Raw genomic sequence first — 20,546 nt, 5'->3', positions numbered from 1 at the left:
GTGATGTGCGTCTCCATCTGCTGCTCTCTCAGAGAGCTATCCCGTTTCTCTGCTGGCAGACAAACTGACTAATTAATGAAGCAATTGACTGATTAGTTTTTCCTGGTATTCCTTTTTCCAGGTATCGCTTGACACGCATTGTGGTGGACAACGAAGCAGGTCCCCATAGAAACAATACTGTGGTATTCCTGGGATCTGAAAAAGGGATCATCCTCAAATTCCTGGCCAAGATGAACAATGGCTTCCTAAATAACAGCCTGTTTCTAGAGGAGGTCAACGTCTACAACCCTGACAAGTACGTAGCTGTTATTTGTACAACGCGAGGATACAGTTGCTATGAGGACACAAAACCCAGTTGATGCATATGTGCCTGTTCTGGAGTAAAACTGTGTTTAATTGTGTGTTTTCCGCAATCTATCAACATAGCCAACCCACCAGCCTCATCTCTGCAGTCAGACCCCCTGACAAAAGCTCTGTAGTGAAGCCAGTCAACCAGATGGCTACTCTATCATTTAAGGAGTTTTATCAGGTTACACTTTGCCTAACCGCAGCTCTTAAATTAAAGTCAGAGACACTAAGGCTCTGGATATAACGGAGCAGCAGGGTTCCCGACCGCAATGGAGCCCTGGTCCACCATAATGTTGGCTGATTAAAGGAAACACACTCCTGCTCACGCTGGGGTCTGTGTTTATCTTCAGTGCCTATTTAGGATTGTTGTTAATACATTATTCACATGTTGGGCTGCAATGGTTGCAAGATTTTGTGTGTGGATGTGAAGAGGAGAGCATCTTTAAGCATGGGCAATGAGCAAAGGTCACCCGCAGAAGGTTCTGCCAAAGCAAGTGTGTGTTGGTTGGTAGTGGCTGAAAGAGAACACATGTTATCACAGACTCAGGAGGGAGAGAAAACAATTACAGAGATCATAGAGGACAGCTTGGAAGCAAGAAAGAACATGAAAAGGAGTTGATAGGAGATCTTTGAGGTTTACAGTGCAACATACTGTAGCCATGTGATGAGCTTCACGCAGAGGAAAGGAGTGCAGGGTCATCTCTATTCCTTTACTCGGTTACTCGCTGGATCTCATTGCCTCTTCTCAGCATTTTCCTTTGTTTCCTCCCTTGTTGAGCGTTCATCTGCTTTTGGCCATCTGGCTCTAGTTGCTTACAGTAAGTGACTTTTTGCCTCCTCGGCTGGTTGGCTGACTGGATCATGCCCGATTGCAGTGCATTACCGTGTGTAGATGGACTCTAAGCCCTAATTGAGAGCGTTAATGCAGGACCAGAGCTCTGGAGACGGGCGATTAAATCCCAGGAGCTGGATGGCAGAAAGAAGAGACGAGTGGAGGGGAGATAAGGGATAGAATGAGGCTTGGCACGCCCCCGGATTAGTGCGCCCCTGTGGGGACAAAGGCAACTAGCAGGGATGGCGTTGTGGTGAAATACGGGATCCTGGTATGCATTTAGGTGCTGCTGACTTCTCAGAGGGCCCATCTGTCTGTTTATCTGTTGTATCTGTATCACCCCTTCCTTTATCTTGATTTATCTCCCACTCAGTTCCTGACCCTGTTTGCTCTCGTCTAGAATTGGCAGTGTTTCTGCTGACCTCACTTTGTCTTTGTGTGATATCCTAATCTCCATCCTTTGCTCTTTAAATGAACGTTGGAATCACTGGGAAATCTCTCAACACATTCCAAGTTTTATGATCTTTTTTTTTTTTTGCTCCCCAGGTGCAGCATAGATGGAGTAGAGGACAAGCGCATCATTGGCATGCAGATTGATGGCAAGAACCACGCTATGTGGGTTGCTTTCACCTCGTGTGTGGTCAAAGTACCACTGTCTCGATGCGAAAGACACGGACGCTGCAAGAAGTAAGTGTGATGCATGCTTGCAAATCCTGAAGGTAGTTTTCTGGCGCATAAAGCAATGGTGTTTGTGATTCTCCTCCAGGTCCTGCATAGCTTCCAGAGATCCTTATTGCGGTTGGGTGTCAGAGGGGGCCTGCAGACAGGTGGTTGGGAAGACCAAGTAAGTAAATACAGATGTAATCCCAAGAGAGCTGAAATGTGGAAAAAAATGGAACCAATTATCCAATCAAAACCTTACTTCATCTTTTTAGAAATTGTATCCAGCATTTTGTGATTAAAACTTATAATAAATCATAGTTAAAAGAAAAACAACTAAGTGAGCATTAAAAAGTTGACCATCTTTTTTAAAGTTGCAGAATACTGGTGGGTGGTTGAAATAAGGAGCATGTAAACATAAAAGCAAAATGCTACTTTGACTTCCACCACACCACAGAATCTGTTCAAACTGCACATGTTCTGGTTTCCCCAAACATCTGCTGCCACTTAATGCGTTTCCCCTCAAAAGGTGAACGAGGTCGTGCAACAGGTTTCTCTTTAGCCACCATCATTCACAGAGCAGCAGAGAACACTTTTATGAAAATGCCTTTATGAAGATAGGATCAGTGACTGAAAAGCTCAGGTGTAATAAACCAAAGGTGTTGGAGGGTGACATAGCCGAATGATTTGAACCTCCATAACTGATCTAGGAGGACAAACCGAACTGCCTTTGGACTCCAAAAATTGAAAAAATAATATTGGTTTAAATGAACATTTTCATAATTTGCATGTCACAGAGATGTTTGTAATTACAGTTTCCGAATAAAATGTTCTTTAAACTTGTAATGGATTTTAAAAAAGCATATTTAGGCTCTTACTTTTCTGAGGAAGAATGTAAGGGGTTTCAGGCTATTGCTTACCAAAGGAGAATCCTGCTGTCCACTGACACTGAAACAGAAATAAACAGTGAAGTTAAAAAGCAAGCAAACCGGGTTGAAACAGCTGGCCTGCTTTAAAACGTAAATAGCAGTTTAGGTTATCCAGTTTCTAGTGCATGGATTAGAAATGGGCTTTTTTAATGTACATTCAAGATGTATAACTTTCTCTTACTCATCTCTTTCCACAATTATCATGTTTTTTGTGTTTTGGTTTCTTCAAAACCAAAACACAAACAACTGGAAAATGGAAATGAGCGTAGAATTGATTGAATTGAAGAACCAGTAAAAACATTGGAAAATTCCTCTTAGAAGATCATTTTATGTGTGCACTGTTATTCCCATGACAATACACAGACCATGCATATTTATCACTGGCTAATTGTGACGGAGAACATAATGTGATGATTGCAATGTTCTAAAATGCAGATAATGTTAATTATTTGCCCTCACCAAGTAGAAAATGTAAAAACTGTATTTGAATGTTTTGTATTTATTGATCCTCTCAAAAGAGACTCCCAGCTAAATACCATTGATGAGAATTTTACAGTTTACTGTCTGAAATGTTCAAAAATGTGTCAGTATATAGTCAATAGGTTTTCCTCCCAAAAAAATTATTGTAAATGTCCTTTTACACAAGTTATTAGTTAGAAATGTGAGTAATTCAGTGATACGTTGGGAGCCTGATGACAAAAACAACATTCTTCATGAATAAAGTTGTATGAATGACAAAGGGTAAAATGAATTTTTATTATCTTCCCCACATTTCCAAAGTCATGCATATGCATGCTTCTCTTTCATAACTCTCATTCATCATGGAACTTTACATTTGTGCACAAGCCTGATTTCCACTCCCATTTTGAGCCATGAATGGAGGAAACTCCCATTTTTAAGCAATTTGCATAGGAAAAGCATAGTTTGCATTACAATTGAGCGAATAAACTCATCATTTAGATCAGGGGTCGGGAACCTTTTTGGCCAAGAGAGCCATAAATGCCACATATTTTGAAATGTAATTTCGAAAGAGCCATACAATAATGTAGTGTCCCTTCCCCACACTGAGGCACGGAGACTTAACCTCTTTTAAAGTTCTTTATTCCGATTACTGCAGACCGCAACAAACGCCGTTAAATTAATTCAGCAACTCCTGAATCTCTCCCGCCGAGACGAGAGAGAGCGCTTCTCCCAACTTTATATTCTCTCACTGCCGCATCAGCCCTCCTATTTCTCTTATTCGGCCCATAGCTGAACCCCATTGGTCCAAACTACCTAACAACAGGCTGAGCGACAGAACTGAGAGCCAATCAGATCTCTGCTTGACGCGTTCAATGAGCTCCAGAACTTTTAACGCGGCCCAACAGCCATCCAACTCAGTCCGCGACAATTTGTTTAAAACTAAATATACAAATGAATGTGTGCATTTGATTTAATTTCAACATTTTTAAAGTACAATAAGTCTGTGGATTCTTTTTCAATAACATTGTCATTCTGTTGCTAATAAATTAGTATTTCTCGTGGTAGTTTTGCTGATGGTCTAGTCTGGTTGATACGTGGTGAGTTTCTGCTTCGTTCAGGCGTTGAGACTTTAAACGTGATCTTAGGTCTGAATGTTCTGTAGATGTGAGACAGACTGCTCACATGCAGACGGGGAGCCAAACACACACTCACACGCTGCAGTGAGTGACGGGCAGCTTTTTTACAATCCCTGCGCGGTTCACCTGCCGGTCCCCACAACACCTCAGCCCCACCCTCTGCTTTCTCCCTCACACATCCCGTCCCCGCATCTGCGCGCTCTCTCTCAGAGATGGGAGCGCGCAGTTTTAGGCACGTCAATTCACAAGTTTCCAGCTGGTACAAACTCTGTGAAATAATAGATAATAGTAACTGATAGCGCTGGCGCAGATTTCTCTCTCTAAGCACTGCTACTACTGCGCGCCTCTGGCATCGCATCGCGCCCGAGAAGGACTGGTCTAATGAAAAAAAAAAAACTATAATTAAAGATTTGTCTGCGAGCCACATGTGACCATCAAAAGAGCCATATATGGCTCGCGAGCCATAGGTTCCCGACCCCTGATTTAGATGGAACTCATCAGTAAAGAAGAGAAAAAGCAAGAGTTCTCTATATTTATTTCTTATGTTTGTACAACACATAAAGGCTCCCTAAAAAAATCCATTATGTTAAGAAGTAAGAAGTAATTAAGTAAACCACAATAATATTTATTTTATAATATAGATTTTTATTGTTTAAATCTTCTAGTTTAGATTTGGTAAAACTAGACAAATTCCCATTACAGCAAACTTTTTTGTGCCATCTCAATTTAAAAGTTTAGATGAGTGTTTCAAGCCTAAAAAAATCTAAATCTTTGGAAACACTTTGAAACCCTGAAGAGAGTTAAACTTTACTAAACAGTGCAAAAAATTTAAAAAAGTTAAAGTCAGATCTGCTTCATTATGCTGCTATAAAACTTTCTTGATTTTTCCTATTTTTCTTGACAAATAAAAAAGAAAACATATTTTCTAAATACTATTTTTTTTTATTTCTTAAGATTGATTTTTTGCTTTGCATTACAGCAGGACTACAAAGCATAAATTACAGATTTTATGTTTAGATTTTCTTTATTATGTTGGTGAAGGTACTCATTAATCCAGGGGACATTGTCTTGAAGTTTGTTTTGTTTTCAAAGCTAAACTTTGTCTTTTATTTTTCCATCTGCACTTTATCACATCATCAAATACCTGTAAACATGGGTATGGATGTCATTCAGAATGGATGAGGTTCACACAGGCTCACTGGACAATCTCCTTTTCTAAAAACCATGTGGAATAAAGCACGCACATGATGTTTTGTTTTTGTTTTTTGAGTGCATCCATCTGGCCTCTGGACTTGGTTAAACTTAACAAGCAAATCGGTATTCCGCCCTTCTCTAAAACATAGTTCCATTTTTCTCTGAAGCTTTATAATTTTATGGTGTTTAAGTGCAGTCACCTCAAGCTGAAGGGGCTCTTGGAAGGATGGATGGAAGAAAAGAGCTGTTTGCTCCAGGCTTTGGGTTGGATATGCAGAGCTTGGCCACGACAACTATAATATTGTGGCTGCAGTTATGACACAGAACCAGGTCATGCTTTCTGAACAAACTGCAGATGGAGTTTTGTGGTGGGAAAAACATTTTACAGATGAAATCATGACAAAATGACCACTGCATCACCAGCTATTTAAGGATGAATGATCCCCCCGCCGCAAAGTGACTGGTTTGGTATGCAAATGCTCCACATAAACATAAGCAGCAAAGGAGCAGACTCCTCTTTTATGATTCTGAAGCTGTGGACAGCTCTGACAGAGCATCTACTTAGGAGCAAAAAAGCAGAAGGACTAAAAGATGGAATAATATTTTTAAGGTTAGAAATAATAGAAGGAACCGCAGAACAATCTGCTAGTTGATGTTTTGATCCATATTTATGTCTCCATCTTTCCTCTGTCATACTCTTGCTCTCTTGCCAGCCTCTTGTTCTTTCTTCTTCCATCTGGCCCTGATGCTAGTGTGCCAGTTTTTCCCATGTGGAGTTATGCCTCTTATACCTACTGCCTAAAAACAGCTTGCACTCTGCTCTTCTGCAATATGCTCCACTGTCAACACCCCTTTCATGCATATAATTGCATATGATTTTGAATGGTTGTTATTTAGTAAAACACATACAAAGTTGTGTTGCCATAATCTGCACATCAAATGAGGATAAAATGTGGCCATATGCTGATTTGTGACCTACTAGGAATCAACTCCAAATCAAAGTGGAGGACATATTTGCATATGTGTTCAGCAGCATGTACAGTATATTCTTTCCTTTTTCAGTTCACTTCTGATATGAATAATTAACACTATTATGTCTGACCCACAAGTCAGCAACCAAATCCCCTCCGTGCAACATCACATCTCTTAATAATCACATCTGATGCAAGATAATATAAAACAGATTTCGGTTCCCTCCAGTCCTGTACAGTGCGGCTTAAATCAGCTTTAAATATGTATGCAGTAGCAGTGGGATCCTAACCCTGAACTGAGCGTCTGTAGTACTACATTCAAACACATCTCACATCTGTTGCTAGAATGTAGTAAAGGACCGAACCCCTGAACCAATACAGCATTTACTCTATGGTTCATTTATTCTTCATCTGTCCCGGAAGTCCCTGACCCATCACATGTAGTGCAAATGCTTGTTGTTGATACATCTCAAAGCCGGTGGGATTTAAAAGCTTCCAATCTTCTTCTTACCAAGTCTGGAAATCATGACGACAAGACTGTCACACACAAAAAAAAAGCAAATCAGCTTTTGGCCCTGTTGGGTGTGGCGATAATGTCTGGAGGGAATACCCCGCAGACATCAGGCTCATTTTTGCCACTCTGCATCTTTGTGATTATATCTGTGAATGATAAGCAAATCAGATAAGCCGATTAACTGAACCCCCAGATATTAAAGGGAGCACGCTGCTCTTGTTGCTGGGTGACTGTTGTGCATGATTTCGAAGGGAAATGTCCTATGAAGGGATTACAGTCACCCTTTTTTTTATCTGTCTTTTTGAGATTCTGCAATCCTGAGAGGTATCGGTTTGATCTACAACTACACTTTGATGGGTCATACTTGTCAAAGGATCCACATAAAGCACTAAATCTCCCATAATAGCAATTTGGCCCATCTTTTTACTTTTAACTGTTGTTTTATCATTCTGATTTATGACTGATGAAGGATGGATTTTGATTTTAATTCTGGAAATAAAAAACAAAAACAAGGGTGGCTGAATATGATCCAAACACCTGTTCATGTGAGGTCTGTATTTTCACCCTGATCGGAGCATAAAACATGAGTGATAGCGTCTTGGAAAATGATTCTTCTTCAATCAATTGCTGTGGCCAGTGGAGGATGAGGAAGATGAGAAGTGGGTGGGCAGGCAGAGGAGGAGAAGTAGTGAGCAGGCCCTGTGAAAAGCTGCTGTGATTGTTATAGCGGCTGACAGTTGGGCCGCTTTGTTTCACTGATCTCCTTACAGCTTGCTTGGTTGTGGTTCAAGAAAAAGCAGCTCTCAGTGCAGAACGCGTCAGAAAAAAAAAAATCTACAAAACTATTTTCCTTTGAGTCATATGACGACCCTCAGGCATGGTTATCATCATTGCTCTGTTCTCGGCCCATGTGATTGTAACTGCGTGTCTGTTTCCAAGCTACATGGAGTGTGAAAGGAGAAAAAGACTGCATGTCATGAGGTTCCTATAAAAATAAAGTGGTTTCTTGCTAAGAATTCAGCAGATTGACCCTTGTAGTCACGTCTTCAGAGTGAGTTTGAAGTTGGAGATAGCAGCAAGGTGGTTGTTGAGGCCAAAAGACGAGCCGTCTGGTTAAAATTACCACAAGCACGTAGAAATACCTTATACGGAGCTGCAATGAAGAGGTTGCTGTTGTTTTCCAAAAAATAAAAGCAGGGTGCATTTTACAAAATAAATAATTACATAAAAGTTGTAACTTTTTAAACAAATGTTGAGCTCAATTTTATATTTGATTTCATTTTTGTGGATCCTGGCGAAAGAGATTTTGCCTTTAGTTTTAAAAAAAAAAACAAAGACAAGCGGGTAGTTACAGAATATCTTCTTGTACTAAACTGGTTTTTGATTCAGCTTGACGTATAGCCAACCCTTTTTGAGGTTTTAATATTATGCTATAATTGTAACGAGAAATAATATTTTAAAGATTAAAAAATACAACTTTTTAATTCCACTTCACACAAAACCAATCTATGTTTGCCAACATTTCTGGCAGAAAGCCCAGCACCTGCTATGGGTTTACTTGCCTGCCAGCATCCCATACATCCATAAGGTTAGATCTGCGGTTTTCATGCGTTTCCTTTGATTCTATTCCAAAACAAGGCTTTTTGCTCTTTACACTGTATTGTAGCACAGCCATGTGTTTTTGTCTTGTTACTCTTCTAGGTGTGGCAAGTTTTTTCACTGCTGACCGTGTCCTCTCTGTTCCCTGCAGATTAGCCTTTGAGCAGGACGTGGAGCATGGTAACACAGATGGTCTGGGAGACTGCCAAAGTAAGCAGGGCCTCTTCACTCTTATCTTTCCGACTCCTCTTCTCTTCTCTTCTCCTTCCCCCCATCACCACTCTTTCTCCTTGTCCACTCATTTCCTTCTTCACCTTTTTCTCTCCCGTCTGTTCTCCCGTACATGCCTGTCTCTCAGCCTATTCCATCCATCTGCTCCTTTCAGCTCTTGTCCTCTCCTGTCCTTTTCCGGCTGTTTCTGTGGTTTTTCCACTTCCCAGTGTTGTGCTCTACTGGGTAAAGACATCCTTTTAAAAAGGTTCTCATCAGGAACGTAGACATTTAGTGACAGATAGGAACTAGTTTTTGTGTGTGAGATGCAACAGATTTCAAAACACTATTCATTAGAAATGTCTGGGTTTAAACCAGTGATAAACTGTTGGTATTCTCCCAAGCTGCTCGAGTTTTCTTACAGAAATAAAGAAGATAAAACACTTCAAAGCAATCAGTAATTGGGTAAATAAAGGCCATGAATTTTCCTTCAAAGTGCATGTTTAGCCAAAGAAACTCAGACTCCCAGACTTTCATCTTCTGATTAGATTCCTGCTGATTAAAACTGAAAAGAAGAGAGTGAGTCATTCTCAAATGACTCTAAAAATCATGGCTTTTTTTATTGCTCTAAAGCATATAAGCCCCTATGGCTGCACACAGTAACAAGGTTCGTTATTCTTTTTCTTGCAGATACTTTTGTGGCTCTGAATGGTAAGTGTCCCACACACGCTGCACAAGGCAATCAAATGAGAAATAGAAGCTGAGTCGCTTTTTCCCCTCAATCAAACTGTAGCCACACCTCTTCATCTACTCAGTTCAATCTTCCCCTTTCAAGTAAATGAAAACTCCTCCCATGTGTGTAAAGACAGGTTATTAATGACTCAAGGTTTTAATCGAATTGATTTCATTCCCTCTTTTTGATAGATATTCCATCTGGTTATGAAGGTAATGAAAGCAACGAAAGTTACTTTTCCCTCTCATTGTGTTCATCCTCATGTAGCACCTTTAGTTTTTAGAATAAAGGAAGTAAAAGTAGAGAGAAGCACCAATTCTGTTTTGCCCCGATGTAGTTTTGTTGGACCCTTTTTCCTGCCTTTTTAGTGTCCATCGTCTCTGTGCTTCTATTGACTAGACTTCATCTTTGCATTCTTATTTAGAAGAGCCTAGGCATTAGTCTAAAGGTTTTTTCTTATTTAGTTTTGTGAATGATCCATGTCTTTCTTTTAGCCTGTAATAAATCTAAATAAACAAGAGTTTAAGTAAAAAAGAGGGATTTTAACAGGGAAACTAAAGGAACAGCTACCGAGAAAGGTGCCTTGAGACAATTAACAAGCATTGGTTAAATCCTATGAAATAAATATCTACATAAAAAACTTCTGCATGGGTTTCCAAAAAGACTGGATCAGTTTAAAGACCGATTCCAAAGAAAATTGTGCTTTTTGGTGTTTTTAACATGTTCTTGTGGCATTTTTCTCATAATGGAAAACATGTATTAAGAAAATTAAGATTAAAATTCCATTTCTGAATATATTTTATTCGAATTGTTGTGAATCAGCAGCATCCCCTTTGAAAAAATCTCATGTGTTACAAAAAGAATACGCTGGGTGAGCAACAAGCCCCCCCTGCTCCGCTTTATTCGGATGCATCCATCGACCATACGACCATATTTGTCTTAATTTTCCTTGTTGGCATCTGTGTTCCTCGCCATCTGGCTCAAAACTATTTGGCTGCTTAGCTTTCCTAAAAAAAAATTACACCGTTTTTTTTTATTTCTGCCGAAAACGACATAATCATAATAAAAAAAAAAAACATTGGGAACCCTTTTAAATAAGATCATAAGATGGTCAGAGTGGTACTTTAACTACTTTATTTTGTGTTTAATAAACCTGATGGCATGTAGCAGAAAATGTGTTGCAACACAGATGTTCTGAGGTCATTTTTGATTTTTTTTTTTATTGTTTTTTCACTAATTTCTACCAAAAAAAGAGAGAAGAAAGTTTCGCACATTAAATATTTTTTGTTCTTGAAACTAAGTGCTTTTGTTTACAAAAGGTGAAACACAGACTACTCATAAGTACGTCACACAGTATCACACCATCCTGCAGGGTGTTAAGTACAGTTTTTTCAAAAATAATCGACAGATGTGATTAGCCTGCGGCAAAGTTATCCATAGCACCGACACCTACACTCACATCCACCTTTTTGGTTTATCTGATCGAAGTTTGGGTTTTTTGACGAATCGCTCTGCTGTGTCTCACTTTCTCTGACATACATACTTCCAGATCAAACCAGATCCATACAGAGTGAGAGAAATAGAAAATTTGAAGTCTGTCCAGAAAGTGTTCTCTTTATGAACCCTTCTGTGGCTTTTTCCTCCCGCTGTGATTTTCCTCCTGTAAGATCCAGGGTCATCGTGAAAGCATCTGTGTTTCTGTGCTCCCCTGTTGTGCAGAATGTGACGATTCTGTGCATTTTCAAGCACAGAAGCTTACACAGGCAACACCCTCTTTACAACACCACCCCCAAAGTCTCAGTTATTATTTTAAACTCTATGTTATCTGATATTGCTTCAGTCTTTTCTCCCCAGACCAGAAATCCTCGCCACTCTTTTAATCTGTAGAAAAAGAGGGACGTGCATCCTGCAGTTTAAGATCTGAGGAGGAGCTGGGAGACTCTGAGGTCTCTCTATGTGTGTCATCTGCCTGCACTGCATTTCCCCTGGCTTTGGGGGAATGAATTATAAAATAGGCCTGTCACACTAATCTCTCAGCCTTGGGCCAATAGTTAAATAAATCATTTTAATGATTGCCACGCCACACAGAGAAGGAGGAGGCTTTGGGTGCTGTTGTGAGTGGGTGTCTGTATGCGTACTAGTGACTCCCCTCCATCTCCAGACACAAGCATAAACACATATTGGACTAGAACGCACACATCCCCAAAACCGACACACACTCACATGCTGTCACCTCCTCCACAGAGAGAGCCTGTCAGAATGCTAACTGGAGGTTGAGCTCCACAAGAGGCAGTTGATAAAAGTGTTGTCACTCTTTATGTCATAAAGCCTGTGTGTTCTTTAAAGCACACAAATGCATTATATCAAATTTAATGTATTGCTTTGCTAAAATTGTGTAGGGTGGCTCAACTGTAAGCATGTAGAAAAATAATGAGATTATCATGGTTAAAAAAATAAAGCAGTAAGACAAAGCTCCCGCAAAAACTCTGCTTATGGGAGAAAATGCAAACTAAGGCGGCAAGCGGGGAAGAAAGTGATTGTGTGAGCGATGAGCAAATGCAGAAGGAGAGGAGAAAGCGTGATCCATCACCCACACATTGACAATTGATTCATTCAGCAGAGGAAAGACTCATCTGCTTTATTTAGGAGGTTGAACGGTTGTTTTTGGAGGAACGTTACTGATTTGATACCCAACTTAAACTGGAGCTGTGGTGCCTTTTTGGAATGTTCATGGTTTAAATGAATGTATTAATAAAATGTGAATAAAAATAGACCATTGTCCAAATCAGAATTAACCCATAAGAACACAGACCCATTTATCTTAAAATAAAAATTATGTGGGATATACCACAGACCAAGTGGACCACAGAGCACATTTCAGGTGTTTTCCTGTTAAACTGATGTGGCCGTTTGGATTAAAAGATGTCACAAAAAGTGTAAAGGAATTCCCTAAATTTGGGAGCCAATATGAAAAAGGATTGTAATGACAGCTCAGCTTCTTCTATTTTAGTATTTTCTTTCTCCACTCAAGTCAACGTTGGGCATTAAACCTTTAATTCCGGAGACGTTGCCGGCGACACCTAAATAACATACGCTCTTAAATAGATACCGTAACTTTTCGACCATCTATGTGATCAATGTCACCTGGTTCTGACACGGAAAAAGCAGCTTTTCACTTCGACTTTGCACCAATGTGCAACACATTACATGCCTAAAGTGTTGCATAACGGCACAAAACCGCTATTCCTCGCGACAGAATCGAGAGAGATCTGGCCGCAGATAAGATGGCGACTGACATCATCACCTGGAAGCGGAAATTAAACAACTTACACAACCCTAACATAAAAAGGTTCAGAATTGTAAAAATTAAAACTTAAAACAGAATAGACCCCTGCTGTTGTTATTCTCAAACACACTGGGCTTGTATGACATGTTGAAGAAATCATGGTCGATTTTCACTGGTTGGCACTTCTGTGTTTTGAAAAGGACCCTACACATACGTAACTACCATATCTGAGTTCCTGATTGGTCAGAGTTCCACTAACTTTTGACATGCTCAATTGTCGCTTATTCTGTATGTAGAGCTTGGAATTGGACCTAAGAACTTTCTTAACGTGAGAGTTCTGAAAGCGTGTCTATATATGCAAGCGCGTTTCCGAGCCCGGTGTGAACGTTGCTTTAGGGTCGCCAGTTAAAATAAAGGGTTTTGTTTTAGCAATATGGGGGACTTTGGGTTCTGGCTGTTGATGTCTGCCACCAGGTCCTCTTGACAGAATCAGCTGATTGACGTTGATAATATAAGCACTTCACTACTGTAAAGTGTTGCATATTGTGCTGCTTTTTCTGCTTCAGAATCCGCTTGAATGACTTAAATTGCATAAACGTTTGATAAGTTAAGGTAGTGTAAAGAATGCCAACATTGGAGCTAAAGCTTCGGTCTTAAAGGGTTAAAGTTAGGAAAGGCATTTGCTGGCATCATGCTCAGTGGAAATAGGCTGCAAATTGATGACACTTTTTTTTTTTTAAACTTTAAGTAGAATGTGGGAAGAAGAAGAACAGAGTTGGAGCTGCTTTGAAGCAGAGAAAAAGTCTGTCCCCATCAGGGGCGATGGGGAGAAAGTTAGATTTTTGTCCCACATATGACAGACAGGCACCCTGTGGTTAGTGTGGAGGAAAACAATTGCACTGTAGGCTGACAGGCCCAGCAGAGCGCTGACGTGACAGTCAAAACAGGAGGAGGGACAGCGAGGACGACAGAGACAAAAAATGACAGAAAAGGAAACACATCAATCCTGGGAAACTCACTAACATTGCCTAATGAGTTGCTGAGGGTCACAGAGGGAATACTGGAGCTCACACAGCTCAGCAGCTGTCCTTGTATGTGTTTATGTGTGCTTGAGCATCAAAGGAGGAGTCGATGTGTGTGCAGCCTAGCTTCCCTGCTCTGCCGTGGGCGCAAGTTAACCTGTGTTGTGTCCAGCAGGCCACCATCACCACCACCATCACCACTCTCTCTCAATTCCCACCCCGGCCCTTCCAAAGGCCGCTGAGGGCCCCCTAGGGCGGGGCCGCATGGTGGAGCGGAAGGATCCCCCCATGAGTTCAGACAAAGGGGAGGACCCCTACTTGGCCGTGCCCTCTCAGACTCAATCCGAAGCCAATGGTAAGCCTTGGAACACAGCGGCGAGCAATCGCTTTTGTCCATTGTCACCTGTGGCAAGGGAGCAAGGGAGGGTTGGGGTTGGGGGGGGGGTGTTAGTGGAAAGGAGAGCTTCATGTAATTGAGATTTACAGCTGCTTGACTGCTTCCAGCTGACAAGGTGTAGAAACGGCGGATAGCTTTCTCTCAGGGGGACAAATTGCCTCATGCTGTGCTTGGAAACCTCAACAGCAATGTGACAAACACAAATGCACCACACACGCGTGAATCCGCACACGCATTCAACATTAGGGATGCATGTATGCGCGCAAACACATACATGCACGTTATTGGGTGGATTTATTATTCTCGGACTGTAATGTCCCACGGGAGATGTAATATCCAGACCATTACACTCCGCAAAGGAGGATGGCAATGTATTTATTTCCTCAAGTAGATGGCCCGGTCCCTTGGTTTGTCATACTTTGCAACACAGTGACACGACATTGAACGCCCTTTTCTCCTGTGTTAACAACCTGCCTAATGCTGCGCCGCCTCAAGGACGGCTCACTGGATAAATGAGTCAGAGAGAAAAGGATAGAAGGGGAGGAGACGACGGGAGGCCGTAAGAGGGACAACGCACACTGGAGGGGTTGGAGAATAAACGTTTTTGTGATGCTGCCAATTCGTTAAAATCAGACCCCATTAGAAGTAAATGTAACATGTCCCTTTTTTGCTTATTTTTTCTTTCAATTAAAAGCAGTATAACATCTGCTTTAGGAAAATAAGGAATTAAACTAAATGAATTTTTGTATCAGTTGATGTTTTTCTACAGACTCAATACATGAAACACGCAGAAAAAGCTGCTCAGCTTTGAGTTATTTTGTCACTTAAGTTGATTTGCAAAAAGAAAAATTTCTTCTTGCCACCTGGGGAGTAAAAACAGCCAGAAAAGAGAACACACAGAATTTCTCCTCATTCACACGGGCTGAAGAGTCTCTGAACAACTTTAGTGCTGACAAGTTAGACTGAAGGGTTGATTCTACCTGTGCTAAATAAATAAATTCAAAGGATTTCAGAAGTACTTTGTGATAGGACTGAGCCTGTGGTAGGGCTACCACATGAGAGCCATAAAGTGGGGCTCCATAAAACCCAAATATTGCTCATTCTGAAAGGTTGGTTCCAGTCTTTAGCGATGCATTTTCACTATCTCCTGTTTGTGAAAGGAACAGAGGAAGAGTAGTGACTGCAATGTCAGCTGGAAGCAGTAAAGCACCACTGGGTAAATCCAAACACAATGGTAGCAGAGACTTCAGACAGCATGCCTACAGCCAGCATCACAACGTGCTGCCGTTACCTGAGAAGGTGTAAAATTACTCCAACCTCACAAAGAATGGTTGAAAACATTTCTGGGTTAAATTTCTCCATAAAACATTCTTTTCTCAAATGCTTTTTTATTGAATTTGATTGAAATTGGTAATGCTCAGGTAACTGCAACAGGGCTTCACTTTTTTGTTTTCTAAAAAAAAAGCTTCTTGCTGTTTTTCTTTCTGTATGATTATTGTTATTTTTATCACTTTTTATTGGGCACATATTCAGCTTGTTCTGAAGATCAAGTTTGATTTTTATTTCCTCAGACAGTCTGCTCTGATGAGGTCTTTTTCTTTGCTTTTTTCTTTATTTCTTGTGAGAATTTCTTGATATGTTGCATGGCTTGGTTTAATACTATATCTTGTTTTTTTCACCTTTTTTTGCTATTTTAAATGTCTTTTTTTCCCTCTGTTGATTGCTTTGATGGTATTAAGCACAGTTTTGCCTCCATACAGCTTAATGCTTTTGAGCATGGCATATTGAGCACTACAGCCAGCACCACTCATTTCCCGCTCCACCCATCCTCTTTCCCCTTCCTTCCTGTGCCCCCCCCCCAGTGTTATTGGCTTCAGGTGTCAACTGTACTGTGAAAACTTTGCAAACCAAGTGCATAAGTGGATATATTATATACGTATTGAGAAATTGTTTTGGAATGTTAAATCAGTTATTTGCATTTTTATAGCAATGATAAGTTTCTGCACTTATGCAATAACTGATAAAGATTTTACCAGATGATCAATCTTCAGTTTATGCTTAAGAAAAAATAAATATCATCTTGCATCCAAAGTTGTTTTGCCAACCTGTTAGCGACTTGAAGGGAATTAAAATTACCCACCAACTTTTTCATTTGCAGTCAAGAACTGCTGGAATCTTATCTGCTAATGAATATTACAGTGCTGGAAATATGTATTAGCCCCACACCACCAGAGTAATTAGAAAATGCTGTCAAGTGATGATATTCAGCATCTGCATCAGCAGCAGCATTGTCTGGCATTCCAGTGGGAACATCGCAGTAAACAGCAGGTTGCTCGTGTTTCACAGTACATTTGAGCGGGGTCCGTCTGGCCCTCATCTGTCTCTGCTATCGTTTCACCTACTTCATGATGGACCTCCCCCCTTCTCCTCCCATGGCTTACCCTGTCCCTCCCCTCCGCCTAAAACCACCATCTGCTGCCATTGTGATCAGTCTCCCTTCCACAGGACCCCTCATCTGACCGGGGTGGCACGTTCCAAGGCTGTACCTTACCTGGTGCAAATGAGTCCCTAAACCAATTTATAGGACCTCCTCCCCCTGGTTCTCTCCTCCTTTCTTCTTTCTCCATTTCCATCTTCCGGGTTCATCCCCTCATAGTGTGTCTGTTCTCTGGCTGGAGCCATATCTCCAGGGAAAGATTCCTCCTCTGCACTCGCAGCTCCTCTTTTTTCCCCCCCTTTTCCTACCTGTCTTCCTTTCTGTCAATTTCTGCCCCCCCCCCCCCCCCCAACCCTACCCCTACATCCACCCTCCCCCAACCCCGACCTGTAGATACTGCTGTGTTGCTCCAATTTATAGGTTCATTACAGCTGCTATTCAGGGAGAAGGAACAGGGGGAGGTGAAGGAGAGGAGGGACGGAGAGAAGCTACAGGGAAGGAGACACAGGGGATGAGTGAATACACGGCCACATGATAAAGATTTATTAAAAAGAGCGGAACAATAATGTAGCAAGGAAGGTTATACCAAAGATAAAAGATGGGAGATGGAAAAAGCTGCTGAGAGATATGAAAAAAACGAGATGGTGAGGAGGAGAATTCGATTGGATTTAAGATGCACCGAGGTGCTGCAGAAGGACAGATTTAACAACTGTTCATCCCTCCATAAGAGTGCACATTCTATATTTTATCTATATTACTCTCACATTTAAAAAGTCAAAAAAATAAATCGTATGTTGCAGCATCAACAGGAGCAGCTCCTTATTTTGAGTAACAATGGGAATAATGCATTTATCACTACAATAGTGGAATATTTTAGTTTAGTTAATTCAGTCACACTAAATTCTTAAACAACCAATCAGTCACAAAAGTAAAAAAGGATCATTTTAATGTAACTCAAGAGTTCCAGGACTGGGTTATAAAAGCCACCTACTGTGAAAAACTCAATCACAAGTCAGAAAATATATGATCTACAGATTTTCACATTGCATTTGTGAATCTCAAAACACAAGGGAACATAATTAGCTTTATAACCTTCCTGACACACGTCCTTTTGGATTGACTTTGTGAAACAGAAAAACCATGCAGTCACCATATGGATGAACATGTGATTTTGCTTTAAACATAAATTGCATTATCCTTTAAAAGACACACATCACTACAATGTTCCGGCTGTGGATATACTATAATTTACCTACATGGGGTGAATCATTTCCCCCTTTTTTTTCAGACATTTTCCTCTCAAGGCTGAACTTATCTTTACACATAATAAATGTTTAATTTTTGTAGTACCAGTAGCTGTAATCAAATATGTGATATTAAAAATGCTTAAAAACAATTAGGAAAAAAACTCAATCATAACCTTAGTGAAAGTGTACAAGCTATTTTGACTCAACCAAACATTTAGTAACACATTTCCACTGAAATGAACCATCCTAACTCTGGGAATGCAAGCAAAAGTATCTGCCCAAATACAACACACTTGAACATATGCATTAATATTATCCCTCTAGGACATGTTTTCATAAAGAAATTTGTTTCTGCATGACACTACTCACCATTTTCATTACATTGATATATTCCCCTTTTTAATCTGTGTAGAAAAATAGTGATCAATCATAACAGAACTGATACATTACTTTGTCCCCTCCCAAAGTTGCTGTGACTGAATAGATTTTATTATAGTTTGAAAAGAACATAGATGTTACACATGTACTGTTTCTTTTAAAAAAAAGACATATGTTTCATCTCACCCACATTATCGTTCTTCCGATTCGAAATGTATATAGATTCTTGGAAGTTCCCTATGGCGTTTCAAACAGAAAGTACCTGGTGGTTTCAAGAGGCCCAATACGTTTCTATTGAGAAATAAACAGCCATTACTCAGTCATTGTATTTGTCAGAATAACTTTTTTTTTCAAACATGTTTCTACTAATTCTTTTTTTATTATTATATTTGTTCCTGTCGTGCAAGTTATTCAAGTTGCCTATATAAACTAGTCAATAAGGTGCCTCAAAAAAACATGTGGTCTCACATCAAATCTCTGAAGCGTTTGATTGACGGATTCTCCCAGAGCCCGCTTTCAAGTGGCAGGGACTTGGCCTTCCAACAAGCTAAGCCCTGAGTGGCCAGAGTGGTTGCCATAGAAACATTGACTCAGACAGATATTGACCAATAACTGCTTACAGATGATTTCTGGTTCCAACATGTCGACATCCATATCACCAAAAAAAAAGAAAAGAAAAAAAAGGTGACTGAAGTTCTCATATACAGTCAATGGGTAGCACTAATACATGTTTAGGATGACATATCAATACATGGCAAAAATGTAGAATGAAACTTCATGAACTAATCAAAAAATTAGGCTATTTTACTATCCCTGACTTTTCTTTATACTAGAGAACATTCTCAAGAAATGATTTAATAAATATACAGTTTGGCTACTATGACATTTTCTTTCCATGATCCACTAAAGAAAACATTTTTTTTTACACTCTTAACTTCCCAGGTGACGTGGTTAGTTTGTAGATATGTTTTTTTTTTCATCATGTCATTTATTTGAGTTCAACCTGAAGGAAAATAAAATGGATATCACATGTTTGAGGTTTATAGAGGGAGAAAAAGGAAATTATCCACCATAACTGTTATGACAAAAAAGCCGCTATAATTATCTGTACTTAAAAAAATTGCTTCCATTTGATTATTATCATAGTTACACCATCTGATGTAACTGACAGCTCCTCTGCGACAGGTACCTTTGGGGAGGCTCTATGAAGGAAAGAGTGTAAAAAAAAACAGAGACTTCAAGTTTTTTTTTCTTTTCTCAGAAAAAGGTCAATAGATATAATGTGACACTGTTTGATTTGGAAGGTTGAGGTTAACCACAAAATATATCCACACATTAGCTCTGCAACTGGAGCCACAGCAACACAACAGTGCCAAGCAGCACAAATCGTTCTCCTTTGGCGGCGAGCCCTCACCATCTGAGGTAACAGAGGCTCAGGTTCACTTTACTGCACACTGCTGTCAAACTGAGCATATGACTGGTGAAGTTTTAAGAAGCCTAAAAGCCTGAGCTCGCTGGGAAATTTAATGGTGGTAGTTTCGTTTGTCCTTGCAGCTGAATGATTGGATTTGGGTTAATCCTGTAAGAGAAAGGATGATAGGATTTAGGTTAAAGGTTGGTGTAATGGCCCTTTAAGGCATGTCAAAGCAATGCAATGAAGAAAAAAGAACTAATTACACTTTCTTACTGTATGACCCATATTCCTGTCATTCTAACACCCTAAAATTAAACAAAGGATTCTGGTTTTGTGTTCCTCACTGGCCTGAGATTGAGACAGCTGAATTATTTTGCGCTCAATTGTTAGTCATAATAAAAAAACTCTGACTGGATGTTTTCCCAGCATTGCACGCTCCCTTGACTGACGTCAAGACACAAGCCATCATTTCCTCCACTGATTAGCTTATTGTTCTCCAAGACAGCCTTTGTTTTCCATGCACATTTGCCACTCACTCCTCCATTTTTTTGTGTTTTTGGTTATGCGTCTCAGCAAGAACCCCCTCACCACTGATAGCCTGCACAAAAGCTGTGATTTGTCTTTGGGCCATGTGAGACGGAATCTCGTATCATGACGGCTCATCCGTTGGTGCTTTCAAAGCTTTTTCTCATCCCTCATTATTCAATTTTATGTCATGTTAATGGTGATCGTCAGGGAACCACTCATGAAGAAAATAAAAGCCCAGTCTTTGTTTGT

The 20,546-nt window shown here is 40.2% G+C and overlaps 1 protein-coding gene across 9 annotated transcripts in view; it reads left to right on the top strand.

Annotated features, from left to right (window-relative positions):
• sema6a (semaphorin 6A) overlaps positions 1-20,546 on the top strand; it is a 108,071-nt gene that overhangs the window by 78,647 nt on the left and 8,878 nt on the right. For 6 of the 9 annotated variants that reach the window (XM_023958294.1, XM_023958297.1, XM_023958298.1 and 3 more), the window contains 7 exons: positions 122-295; positions 1,727-1,867; positions 1,947-2,024; positions 8,797-8,855; positions 9,546-9,566; positions 9,780-9,800; positions 14,072-14,251. In XM_023958294.1, the coding sequence (XP_023814062.1) occupies positions 122-295; positions 1,727-1,867; positions 1,947-2,024; positions 8,797-8,855; positions 9,546-9,566; positions 9,780-9,800; positions 14,072-14,251 (674 nt within the window). Of the gene's footprint in view, positions 1-121; positions 296-1,726; positions 1,868-1,946; positions 2,025-8,796; positions 8,856-9,545; positions 9,567-9,779; positions 9,801-14,068; positions 14,252-20,546 lie in introns of all 9 variants that reach the window. The other 3 variants (XM_023958299.1, XM_023958300.1, XM_023958301.1) reach the window with 3 other exon arrangements.

The sequence above is a fragment of the Oryzias latipes genome, chromosome 9 (assembly GCF_002234675.1).
Source record: "Oryzias latipes chromosome 9, ASM223467v1".
Lineage (NCBI taxonomy): Eukaryota > Metazoa > Chordata > Actinopteri > Beloniformes > Adrianichthyidae > Oryzias > Oryzias latipes.
This window is presented reverse-complemented; position numbering and strand designations above follow the sequence as displayed.